At 46.0% G+C, this 13,283-nt stretch overlaps 1 protein-coding gene across 1 annotated transcript in view; it reads right to left on the bottom strand.

Annotated features, from left to right (window-relative positions):
* The window catches only part of SEMA3E (semaphorin 3E), a 252,483-nt gene extending 239,405 nt beyond the window's left edge, over positions 1-13,078 (bottom strand). Inside the window, exon 1 of the mRNA XM_084811194.1 lies at positions 12,726-13,078. Coding sequence (XP_084667320.1) covers positions 12,726-12,837 — 112 coding nt within the window. The 5' untranslated portion in view covers positions 12,838-13,078. The remainder of the gene's footprint in view (positions 1-12,725) is intronic.
* Between the last annotated feature and the right edge of the window lie 205 nt (positions 13,079-13,283).

The following is a 13,283-nucleotide window of genomic DNA, read 5'->3' as shown; positions in this document are numbered from 1 at the left end:
CAGCAGGTAAAAAAAAAATGCCAATGGTCTCACGCAGTTTGCTGCTCTTCTATGGGCCAATTGTCTCATATGGCACTTCCGCCATGCTTCTGTGGCCACAGGACTGCAGCCAGGGGGGGATTTTTTAAGCAAACTCGATATATCGCCATGGGACATTCGCCCCCCATTCCAAAACTGCGGGGGGGGGGGATAAGCTTAGATAATGAACAAATGTTTTAAATGGTCTGAAGTGGATTTCCACCCTTTTCCTCTCTCAGGGAGACATGTTTCTTTAAAAATGAGGATTTCCTAATTAGAGCTGACTGCACACTGCAGTTTCATTGTCTTTCTCTGGCAGTGTGAAGAGAACCAGGACACCAGATTTAATAATGCTAAGTATTCCCCGCTGCACAGTTTTACAATATTCATTGACCCCATGTTCCTCAGGAAGGCTGAAAACAGATGCACGTCACTGTATAGCATACAGTAAATCACGTCGAGAATATTAATCCTGCATTAAGTAAAACTTTTGTTTCCAGTGGAGTCCTGAGTTGCACTGTAAAGTTTCCAACAGATGGTGTTGTCACTTTGAAAGCAGAGAGATAAGAGAACAGAAACAGCCACATCCAGCCCATTCATGTTTTGTCACTTCAAGTGATACTCAGTTCTCTGATGTAAAAAAAAAAAAGGGGGCGGGGAGGAAGCTGAATGAAGTTGACGCAACATGCTGTCGTCTTCATGCCAAACAAACTTCAAACCATTTCAAGTCCTGCTGCAGAAAACCCACAGAAGCTTCTGTTGACAAGATGTAGTTAAGAGAGGAGCTGAAGGGCGTCTTTCCTAAAACAACAACAACCACCCCAACTCCATTTAGGAGAAATGGGAAAGCAATAGTCCTGAACTCACTACCATTAACCCAAAGGCTTTGTCTCATATTACCAAATCAGTTGTTTTAAGGAATACAAGAAAAGCTTCCAAGGGTCTATCCAGGGCTAGAGTGGCCAGGTGTCCTATTTTACAGGGGACAGTCCTCAATTTGAAGAGCTGTCAAGGAACAGTCCTCTATTTGAGGGTCTCTTCTATTTGAAGAGCCACTTAGTCCAAACCCAGTTTAAAGATACAGAACCATAAGAAAGGAGAGCAGGAGCCCTGGGGAGGCCCATTAACACCTGGCCAGCACACTGATACATATTGTACTTCTATTCAACTTATAGTTATTTCTAAATTTTCATCTGAATGTTTAAATTATATTACACAAATGCTATGCAAACTGGTGTCCTCTTTTTGGGTGATGCATCACCTCTTTTTTGGCAATGCGTAATGACTGAAGAACAACAAAGTAGCCACCCTAATCTAGTCCGGCATTCTGGTTGAAATAGGGATAAAACAGGGTGCCTTTGGTTAGGGCCCATCTGAAGACCTACTCCATGGCGGTGAGTGTGGTAAAGACATCTTACTCTTCTACTTAGACTGCATCTGCAGAGTTGTCCAGCAAAACTGTTCTAACTAGTGAAAGGCTGGTCACATCTCAGCCCCTAAGGACAAGCAGAGGATTGCCTGGTGGTCCATTGTAACCAGGTTGCAAGATGGTATGTGGATAAAGAAGCTCACAGCCATTCCAGCCTTGATGAAACACGAAGACCTGGTTTGCACAATCACTGGAGCCCACCGTGGCTTATTAGCCGCAGTGGGTGGGAGCACCCATGGGCACCAGATAGCAATCCAAGCCCCCATTGCTGCAGGTCCTCATTATGTCTGAAACTGATGAGGTTGGATTGTTGGGGTGAATGACAAGCCACCCAGAACCCATAGGCTGTTTTAGGGTTGTGGATGACTTGTCAACCACCCCAACAACCCAGCCTCGCCAGGGTCGTACATAACAAGAAGCTACAGCAGACTCCCACCACACCTGAATAGTCAAAATAGCGGCCACCACTGTGACAATCAACCCCACAGGAAAATTCACTCATGGTGGCTTCTTGTTGCATGTGAAACAGGCCTAAGAGGGCCTAAGAGTAGAGTCACTAGTACCTGCTTATCTTGTTTTTGTGGATACTTTTCAATTTGCGCAACCTGAGGATGGGAACACAATCTTTGAATAAAGCTAACCACATGTGAGCTCAACTCTTGTCATTCCTGACAGCTAAAGGAAGTCTGGCCAAGTAGGTAGAATATATACAAATGTTTCCTTGAAAGTGGGCTTGGTTAGTTCCAGTAAGCTTACAGGATGCTGTTGTGAGCCCTCCACTAAAAACAAACAAAAAACCACCCCTTTCTAAATGACACCATGTTGGATAACTTGACCTGTATGAGGACTGCCAGAGGACGTGAGAGGGGTGGGTTTATTTTCTAAATGTCAGAGGGGCTTGGAAAATAGGTCATTTGTATTTTTTTCTCTAAATAATGAACAATCTGAGGCGAGCAGAGGTAAACTCACCCACCTCCAGTTGCAGTTTATGTAGCATAATCTGTATATTGTAACTTAGACCAATAATGTGTGTGTGTGGTGGTGGTGGGGGGGTCCCTGACAATTTAATTATTTAGAATATTTTGGAGATTGCCCCTCCACACAATGAGTGCTTCAAAGCTCCTATTCTTTTATGTGCAATAAAAAGAATACACAAAATTACAAAAAAGGAAAACATTTTTTTAAAAAACTGGGTATTATTAATAACAATCAGAGAGTGGCACTAACTATTAAAGGCTCAATGGAACGCTACTGTCTTTACCAGCTGTCCAAGGAAACTAGGCTCACCTCACCTTCCTGGGGAGGGAATACCACAACTATGGTGCCGCCATACAAAAGGCCCTATTGCAAGTGCCCACCAAACTCACCTAAGAGGTGGGACGTGCAACAGGACCTCAGATGATGAGCGCAAATTTTGGGCAGGCTCATATAGGGGCGGGGGGGTGTCATCGACTGCCAGGTTTTTGACTGACATTTCTGGACACTCTTCAAGGTCAACCCCCACGTACAGAATGTTACAGTCCTCTAGACATAAGGTAATTGAGGCATGGATCAGTATGGCCAGATCCACCTTCCCCAGGAAAGGATACAACTGGCGCACCTACCGAAGCTGGGCAAAGACACTCCTGGCCACCGCTACCGCCTGACCATCCGGAAGGATGCACTAGATCCAAGAGCAGCTGAAGCGCATACCTGATCATTTAGAGGGAGTGTTGCCCTATCCAGAGCATGTTGCACTCCCCTCCCAATCCCAGTTTGGCATGTCTTCCGACCAACAGGACATCTGGCCTGAGCCAGTTTGTTCGCCCACAGTCTCCTTGGCATTAGTTGAAAAGGAGAGACAGAACGTGATATCATCTGCATAGTGATGAGACCGAACCCCAAAGCTCCAGATGACCTCTGTATGTGTGAGTCTGTTTCTTACCTCTCCGAAGCATTGAGGAACATTTTTTTAGCCACTGTGGTCATTAGAACAACTGTATACTATAACTCATACAAGATAAAAGCATGTTAACAATATCTGTGTAAATAAAACAAACCCCATGAAATATTGTGTGCAGAATCTTTGGAATTCACAAGATTAAAATAAATATAGTTTCCCATAGATTTCATGGGATGGATTATAACCAAGAAGTCATAAAGCATCAGCACAAGGCACCAAATTAACCTCAACAAACATTATCCTCCTCTTTTGAGCAGCCGCTGCAAACCTGGTCACTCTATTTAACAAAGACCACCTTCTAGGCTATACAGTTGGAATGCAATTTTAGCTTGATCATCACCAGCATTACGGTTCTGTCTGTCTGTCTGTCTGTGTATCTGGACTACGTTACAAATACAAGAAAAGAGACAGCTACGTCCACAGTACGACTGCATTCTCAGCAGATTCAAGAATTTAAGCAAAGAGAGAAAGGCAGAGAATACCACAGACGGCTTGCTATGTGGTCTTTCCCCGACACTCAAGAATTCTGATCATCGTTCCTGCTTGCAATCACATTCCATACTACCTCTAGCCATTATACACTTCTCACCTTCCCAAACACTTGAAATGAGTGGCCTACAGAGTGAGCATGTGTGTGCTTGTGCATATTCCAGTGCTGAACACCTGAGAAACAGAAATGGACATCTGCAGGCAAAGAAAAAACTGTGTGAATTGATGTCTTCATAGTTCAAGTGAATAATTGTCCCTGTTAGGCCATGTCAATAATTACGTTGCATAACCATTATCAGTAACTACCAGACCACCAAAGCAGAATTAGATCTGTAACATCATGGGCTACCAACAGAGCAATGAAGATTAGGGCATTTGGTGCAGCTTCCTGGCTCTTGTTAGAAGCCCGAGAATGCCAACATTTGTTTCTCAGGACGTCAAAAGGAAGCACTAGTATTTCTCATATGATATTGCAATTATCACATGACCGCGAGTTTGTGTGAAGTGGCTACCACAGGTCTTCTATCATAGATGCTATTGTTTTTATCACAAGCATGGCACCTTAATGGATGGATATCAAACGTGGATTATCATTTAAACAGCAACTATATGATTTGGTTATGTGCATTGATCCTATGAATTTAGTTCACATTGATGTGGAGGGAACACATGAAAACTGGGATGGTAGAATCTCAGAAAGAGAATCGGGAATCAGACAACAAAATTATTCTTTTCTCAACCTGTGGTTGCTGCCCCCACCCCACCCCACCCAAATCTAATCAAAACTAAACTCAGTTCACAATGCTGACATTCTCTCATGATTCTGTTCATTTCATGTCAGCATCACCAGTTACCCAGGGGAAAGAGATACACACAAAAGTTTTTCGGTCCAGGTACACACACTGAATACACTACAGTATACATGTTTCTCTCTCTGTGGGATTATCTGTAAGTAGAAAATGCATATATGAAGTGGTTATAGGGAATATGTCAGACTTGGCAACACCTGTAGGGGCTGTTACTCTAATGGGTGTTTAAAGTCTAGGTAGTCAAGACTCAAGTGTACAGTAGAGTAGGACAGGGTAGGGTGAAGGATTCAGCTGTGGATAAGGGCTGGCATTTTCCTTGTCCGTGGAGATACACTGCAAATGCTACTGGTTCAGAATAAAAGAAAACAAAAAGTTATGGGATGTGGGTTGTTCATGTCATGCTTCCCTATCCACACTAGAGGTTACCTAAAAAGGCAAAAACAAGTTCAATACTTTAAGGCACACAATTAATATGTATGGGATATAAGGCATTACAGAGGAAGTGAGTTGTTCCCTCCATCCATAGCCCAACATCTACAAATCTGTGCAAATGTTAGGCAAACTGTTAACTAGTTATGCATACAATGCTGACATGAACTGCTGTCAGCTCATGACTGATATTCAAGGTAGGCCTCATCCTTTGTTGTTGAGGACTGAGCACCGGCATTTCCTAGCAACCATAAAACATGCCTCCACCACCATAGCCCTATGCAGGCATTTGCCTGCACATGTGAGGTTTAAAACTGTGCGGGGGGTGGGTGGGATGGGGTGCAAATGGGACTGGAATGGGAGTGGGGAGACCTTAGTTCAAGTCCCTACTCAGCCCAGAAGTTCACTGGGTGACATAGGGCCAGTCACCGACTCTCAACCTAACCTACCTCACAAGGTTGTTGGGGGATAAGATAAAGAGGAGGATCACATATTTATTTATTTATTGCATTTATACCCCACTGTTTTTTCTCCAAGTAACCCAAAGCAGCGTACATTACCCTTCTCCATTCCATGTTATCCTCACAACAACAACCCTGTGAAGTAGGTTGGGCTGAGAGCCTGTGACTGGCCCAAGGTCACCCAGTGAGCTCCATGGCCAAGGGAGTGGGGACTAGAGCCCAGGTCTCCTAAGGCCCAGTCCAACACTCTAGCCACTACACCACACTGGCTTTCACTACACCACACTGGCACACACGTATGTCACCTTGGGCTCCTTGGAGAAAAAGGGAGGATATAAATGCAACAAATATATAAACAAATGAATACCTCTCTCTTGGGTTCAGCGGATCTATGATCAAATGGGGCTCCCAGTCATGTGAAAGTTTCTGTGTTCAGCTGAATGCAAGTTGAAACACTTTGTAGACCTTCATGCTCAGCACAGGAGAGTCCTCAGAAGAGCCCAGGGAACCCAATGGCCAGGACTGCCTGCCCGCCCGTGCCCCTACACAGTTTTAACCCTCACGTGTGCATGGACTCAAGTATCACCCTGATCCAGAAGAACAGCTAGGCCAAGGCACCTGAAAGTGGCAGCAGCAGTGAGTTAGGTCAAAGGTAGGCAGACACGAGGTTGTGAGGTGTCCTTAGCAGAACTAGGCAGCTGGAGCTGGGTGAGGGGTGACACCCAGAAACACAGGGTGTTGGGTTCTACCACTGTATAAAACCATCCTTGAAACTACAGCCATTTGTAGGATGTTTCTGAATCATGAAGGTCTTCAAAATCAGTATTTATCTGTAGATAGGCACCAGTTATTCTGTTCTTAGCAAGGTTCTGCATGTAAATTCAGTACTGTCAATTTATCCTTGGTATCAGCAAAAGCAACTACTGGGGAAAGAGTCATGGCAAAATAGAATGTAAAGTTATTTGCAAAAAATGCTAATATTTACAAAATGCATTCCCAAGAGTTCAGAATGTGACTGACAACAAATGGCTGAGTGATAAGTGACCTCTTCCTTACCCTGCTGTTAACATTACGCCAGTCGCTGTAGGTAAACGGAACAAATATAAAGCAGTTGCTTAAGAAGTTAAATGCGACAAATGTATTTTAGTAAGGAATAACCATCTCACACATCATAGTTCATTGCTGATAAAGCAAGTCCCTGTAACAAGTCACAGGCAATCAACAAGTCAATAAAATACCAACCAATCAAAGGAACTACTTATTATTACAAAGTGGGAGGCATTATTTTGCATCTGTCCTGCACCCACCCTTTTCCCATTTCACCTCATTCTGCAGCAGCGTAGTGATAAATTTTGTAGTGAAAGTGCTCATCATGACAGCCCCATAGCCACGTCCCCAAGAATGGTCCAAATTTCAGGCAGCTGTGTTCATCCCTATCAGCAAACCAACCCTAGTAGTTTTCATCTGCTAGGAACAGGTCCTTTGTAAAGCTAATGGGTCTTAACTGGCCATTCAAGACCAAGCCACCCCAAAATACTTTGCATTTCAACAGGGATACCTCAAAACTATATATTGTTGCTGTGAAAATTCATTTCCCCCCACCCACCCCAATAGGGTTGCAGCTAAGCTCAGAGAGAAGTCGGAGGGGGCTGGCAGAAGACATCAGCATCCCTCTTATATGTGTGCGTGCGTGTGTGTGTGTGTGTGTTGGCCCTGTGAGCCCTGGCCCCACTATACCACTGTTCTGCAAGGGTGTTTTTGAAAATACTTGTACAGACTGAAACCCTGTCCAGCTGGGCTGTCCCAAGATACTTTGCTGCATCAGGCAAAGAATAAGATGGTGCCCTGTCCCCATCCCATGAACAGAAGGCGTCCAGACCAGTTAGCTGAATCTGACTTCAACACTTTCATAGGACAGCATCCTACATTGCACCAGAGGGCACTGAACTAGCTAAGGGGTTGCAGGGCAGGCTGTGTGGCACAAACAGCTCTGTCCAACATTTCCATGCCACTACCTGCTCCCAGTATGTACAGGTGCTTGCTTCGTTTTGCCAAATGGTAGGGCTGGAGCTGTTTCAGCCATCCTAATCATTAAGCATTTATCTGCAGGAGTATTTAAGTAATGTGGATTGAAATGAACATTAAACACATTTTGGATGGATGAAATATTCTAAGAGAAGCCTTCTCACATTACAAAAAGTAAGCCTAAGTAATCTGCATCCCAATGATTTGTACTTCTTGGAAACAAGTGTAGAATTTCCCATTCCAGTAATCTGAGCCGCCCTTGAAAAGCAAGTGTCTATCTTCAGGCTTGATGAAGGCACTGGGCCACTTAACACAATCCAATTAGTGTGTTGTGAATGGAGTTGGGTGGATCTGAATAGCATTTGGCTTAAGGCAAAATCACCATAACTTCCCTTCCAATATTTCTCTTTTTGAAGCCATGATAAAAAAAAAGAAAGATTTTAAACGTTTGAGTGTATGAATATCCATTTAGGCAGTTTCACATATGTTTCAAGGGTAGGTCAAGCCAACATCCCAATTCTAAACGTTATTTGGAACTGAGGCCTGATCGACATGTTAGCATTATCAAGCAGCTGCCCCTTAAAATGGCCTCCACATGGTGTTATCTTCACAACGCAGTCATAATAGGCAGCATGGCTCATCACCATGGATCACTCCAGAGCATGGCCCAATCAGTCTTCAGCCCTGGACTCCTCACAGGAAAAGGGGCTCACTTGGAATATATGGAGTGATCCTTGTGTCTGGATCACCTTTTGGTTAAACACCCCTTTCCCCTAGCCTCCTTAGCATGTGCCTCCCAGCTGAGATGAGCCAACCATTGGAAGGATAGAACTGTGGGCCTCACTGAGAGGGCTGGTGCTAGGACATGTTTAAAGAAACATTTCTCCATGGCTACTAATAAGAACTCTACATGTCTTCATTAATGTCAGATATCAAGTGCTAATACTAACATTGAACTCAGCTATGTTAGTACAAGCATTTAGCAATGCCAATTCAATTAATCCCAACAAAATGGCAACTTGCTGCAAAGCTTGGTCTGTCCTTGCTGGGTATGGTGCAATTTCCATGTCATTTTGCTCTTGTGGAATTGGGCACCTATGGTAACATCATCTGGGCTAGACAACGGAGATGGGGGAATGACCCTGCTGCACATGTTTGATTAGCACAAACAGCTTTTGCCCATTGTTCTTATGGCTAAATGCTACATTCTTTAGATTGGGGGAATAGCTATTGCTGTTCCCAGGGTACAAGCAAGTATGCTCCTTCTAATTGCTTAGGTGGGCCTCCCATCCCCATTGCTCAGACCACCACAACCAATATCAAAGCACAAGTGTTACTGCTAAATTACTATTAGAAACTTGCATTGTGTGCTTTTGATCAGTGCACACACATAGGAAGGCAGAATGTTAACCTGATGAACATATTTTCATCATGTTGAATACATTGGGACTCATGCCAATTGACTTGAGTGAGACCAAAACATGGCTCTAGAAGGGGGATTTTTCATGTAAAAGCTTTGCCAGAGTTATGATGTGTTATTGGTTCCCTGAAACCCTTGAAATAAAACATAGTGAAATGCACTATTAATTTTAAACTGTGGAAAAACATTTATGCCAGCAAGCGAATGCATCAGCCGTTAATACCAGCAGCACCCTGATAGGAAGCCAGCCAAAGCTGTCAGCTAGCCCAGTGCTTTTCAGAAGTACAAAAGGATATGTCTTTATTTTATTCGGTGAGCCACCCCCTCAAGGAGATGTCTTTATTTTATTCGGTGAGCCACCCCCTCCCTCCCATAACTCTCATCACTACCAAGAAAAGAGTCAATATTGAGTTATTATGTCTATTTTATTGGATCTGACTGCTAAACATTATGATGGCTGCAGGACTGTATACAGATAAATGTGTGTAAATCAACTGGAAATCAATAGGATTTTTGTGCTTGTGTCTGATTGCAGCAATTATTCCCAGCAAGGACAATTGTTTGTCAATAGTTGCTAGGGTAATTTAAAATCCCTGTAACTGGGTGGAGATGTGGGTGTGCGTGCACCCGCGCTTGTGTGCGTCTATGGAAGGAGTAGGGGAAATCAACCAAGCCATTTCTTTTCAATGGGGCCAATCAATTACTTAATAACCTAATGTATTACCCTTATTCCGGGGCCAAAATGAAACCTCAAGACATTGTAAGCGGGCACTACAGGAACGTTCTACCAGCACTGCAGGCATGTTTATTGGTGCTGATGTCTAGAACCAGATCGCCAAGTAAACACACTCTTACAAAAAACCTCAATATGTTTCCTTGTGGTCAATAAAATCAAGCCTAACATAGAATACTGTTCTAGCAAAACACCGGGAAAAATTAGACTACTCAACTTTCTCTTGTTTCCATCTTTCTTTTTCTCTTTATAACCAGCAGTCCAGTCTATAAAGGACAATTACAATCAGTGGAGTGTTGTCTCACCACCCTCCCACCCCACTCTCCAAAACCTTAAGAGAGTGTAATGAAGATCACTTACAGCGCAATCCTATGCATGTCAGTAGAAAACCCCATTTAGTTCAATGGGGCTTATTCCAAGAAAGGTGGGTATAGGACTGCAGCCTTAACCTGCATTGGTTTCCTCTTGGCAACCTTTAGCAAACCTGCCACCATAATTAGGATCAGGCTGGTCAAATGGAGTTGATCTCCCTCCACCCCTATATTTTAAGTGCATGCCTATTGTTGAACTGGGGGTTCTACCTCACAACTGGGAGTACAGAACAAGGGAATGGATAGCAATTACTCTGAATTCATCTGTGATCCTAAACTGGCTACTAGACTTAGAACCTAGTGATGTTTTAAAATGAGATAGCTATAGCACGTAGCTAGTTATCAGCATCATCTCTGCCTAAAGCATGTTATTCAGCTTCAGCAATGCCAATAACATTCTGTACTTTAAAGACAAAATGCCTCATTTGGTGATCAAAAATAATAATTTTGTGAAACAAATTAAGCTTAATGCAGTGATGCTCACCAGTTATTGAAAAACTGTTCTATTCACTACAGCTCAGCTACTCTGGAATAAGTGCTTTGAGAAAATCACTCATGCAGTCCAATCCTATACAGGTTTACTCAGAAAAAAGTTCCCATGAAGTTCAATGAGATTTACTGCCATGCAGATGACTATAGGATTGCATCTTAATAATCTAATCCCATCTGTGCATACTCAGATGTACGTCCCATGGAGTTCACTAGGTCTTAGTCCCCAAGTAAGCATGCATAGGATTGCAACGTAAGTCTTTAAAACCTTTACATGCTCGCTTTGGGGAAAGCCCAAATGAATTCAGTGGGAATCATTCTTGCATGCGTGCGTGCATGCATAGATTGAGCTGCTCAGCTGCAACTGTTTGCACATATACCCAGCAATAAACCCAACTGAATGCAACAGCACTTACTTCCAAGTAAACATGGAGTCCCACTCAGAAGTTAATTTCCACTGAGTTAATTGGGGCTTACTCCTAAGCGTGTAAGTTTTCAACCTAAGACATGTGCCATTGTTGCAAGGAGCTAAGCAAATGTCCAGTCGTGACTCAAAGCCATAGTCAGTCAAGAGAAGGCAAGCCTCTATGCTCAAGAAGCTTTTCATCCAGTTGCACCCTGCTCCTGGCATTAAGTAGAGATTAAACGTGAGCAGATATATATGCTTTGGAACTCTGACGTGGTGGTTTCTTTCAGGTACTCTGCCATCACTTAAACCAAGAGCGAAGAAACAGTTCAGAAAGGCACGCATATTTCTTAGTGAAGTAACATTTTACTTTGGGCTATATAGTTCAGCTGGAAGCAGACGGCGATTGGCAGTCAGTCAGTTTAATTACAGTGTGATGACACTTGTTCGTTTGGAAGATGATTCATCCAGATGCTTAGGAATTCACACACCCCCACCCCGAGTATATTCAGGCTAGCTCCAGAGAGAGGGGGAGAGAGAGAGAGAAATTTAATTCTTAATGCTTCTCCGGTGGGTGGATCTACCTGCTTATTTTGCTTACTTACAACAATGCTTGCTTACAACAATGCTTATTTTTGGGAGCTGAGCTACGCTAACTCGAGTTCCTTATTCAGGCTGCTTCCGCACCTCTGTGTTGAATACGGAATCTGCCTCCTGAACTGTTACCTGGCGGAAAGCACAACCCATGCATGGCGCACTCAACTCTGATACCCGGCAGAACATTGCAAGTTTTGGGGGCTCAACCTCTCAGAATCAAGACATCTGTGTTACAGGCCAGTTCGACGTGTGCGATGATGGTACGTTAGGAGATGCGCGATGATGGCACGTTAGGAGGTGCGCGAGGATGGCACGTTAGGAGGTGTGCGAGGATGGCACGTTAGGAGGTGTGCGAGGATGGCACGTTAGGAGGTGTGTGAGGATGGTACAGTTAGGAGGTGCGGGATGATGGCACGTTAGGAGGTGCAGGATGGTGGTACAGTTAGGAGGTGCGCGATGATGGCACGTTAGGAGGTGTGCGAGGATGGCACGTTAGGAGGTGTGCGAGGATGGCACGTTAGGAGGTGTGCGAGGATGGCACGTTAGGAGGTGTGCGAGGATGGCACGTTAGGAGGTGCGTGAGGATGGTACAGTTAGGAGGTGCGTGAGGATGGCACGTTAGGAGGTGCAGGATGATGGTACGTTAGGAGGTGCGCGATGATGGCACGTTAGGAGGTGCGCGATGATGGCACGTTAGGAGGTGCGTGAGGATGGCACGTTAGGAGGTGCGGGATGATGGTACAGTTGGGAGGTGCGGGATGATGGTACAGCCGGGAGGTGCGCGATGATGGCACGTTAGCCTGGTTGACCTGTTTCAGGTCCTCCGAAGAGACGCCGCCGTGTAACGCCACCTGAAGAAGAAACAGCTGCCGACTACGCACAGAACACGAAGTTGATGCGCTTTCCGCCGTCTGCATCAGACAGCCGAGCGCACGTGTGTGCGAAGGGCGCAAGCAAAACGGCCTCACGAAGGTGCGCCTCAGGGGGAGGAGGAGGAGGCAGAAAACACGCCCGAGAGAAGCGGCATTCGCGACGGGTGGGCCAGCGCCATGCCAGCGGGGGCATCTCGTTGCAGAGGACTCCGCGAAAACGGGAGGATCGCCTTACCTTTATGCGACAGGCGCAACCGCGGCTGACTCGGATCCGTCGCGCGGCACCTCGTCCACAGGTCCAGGAGGACGCCGGACACGGCCAAGAGGAGGAGCTCCCTCGCGGCCATGCCGCCCCGGGAGGGTCAGGGCGCTCGCGGCTTCCCCGGGCGCTTCTCCGGCCGGCCCACCGACCCGCAGCCTCCCCGCTGCGAAGTTGCACTCCCCGCGCTTCCGACCGGGGCACCTCGGGGATGTCTCCCGTCCCGCCGGGAGCGCTGAGGGGAGGCGACACCCTCCGGGAGGAGTCCGGGCGGCTCTCCGGGGGAGCGGCGGGCGGCGGCGTCCTCCGTCGGGCCCACGCCGAGCGAGGAAGGACCCTCCCGCCAGGCGCGCGTTTATAGACGCCGGCGAGGCGTTCCCTCGGCTGCGCGCTGCCGCCCCGCGCCCGGCTGCTGCCGCCACCCCGCCGCCGCGCGCAGGGGGGAAGCCGCGCCGGCCCCTCGCTCCGAGGCGGCTCATGCGGGCGCGGGGGCGGGGAGGAGCCCTCCCCTCAGGCGCTCTGGCGCGGGCTGGC

Source organism: Heloderma suspectum, chromosome 7 (assembly GCF_057233095.1).
Source record: "Heloderma suspectum isolate Gila_16-S chromosome 7, 16-S_ref, whole genome shotgun sequence".
NCBI lineage: Eukaryota > Metazoa > Chordata > Lepidosauria > Squamata > Helodermatidae > Heloderma > Heloderma suspectum.
The sequence above is the reverse complement of the archived record's forward strand: the minus strand, read 5'-3'. Positions and strand labels throughout refer to the sequence as shown.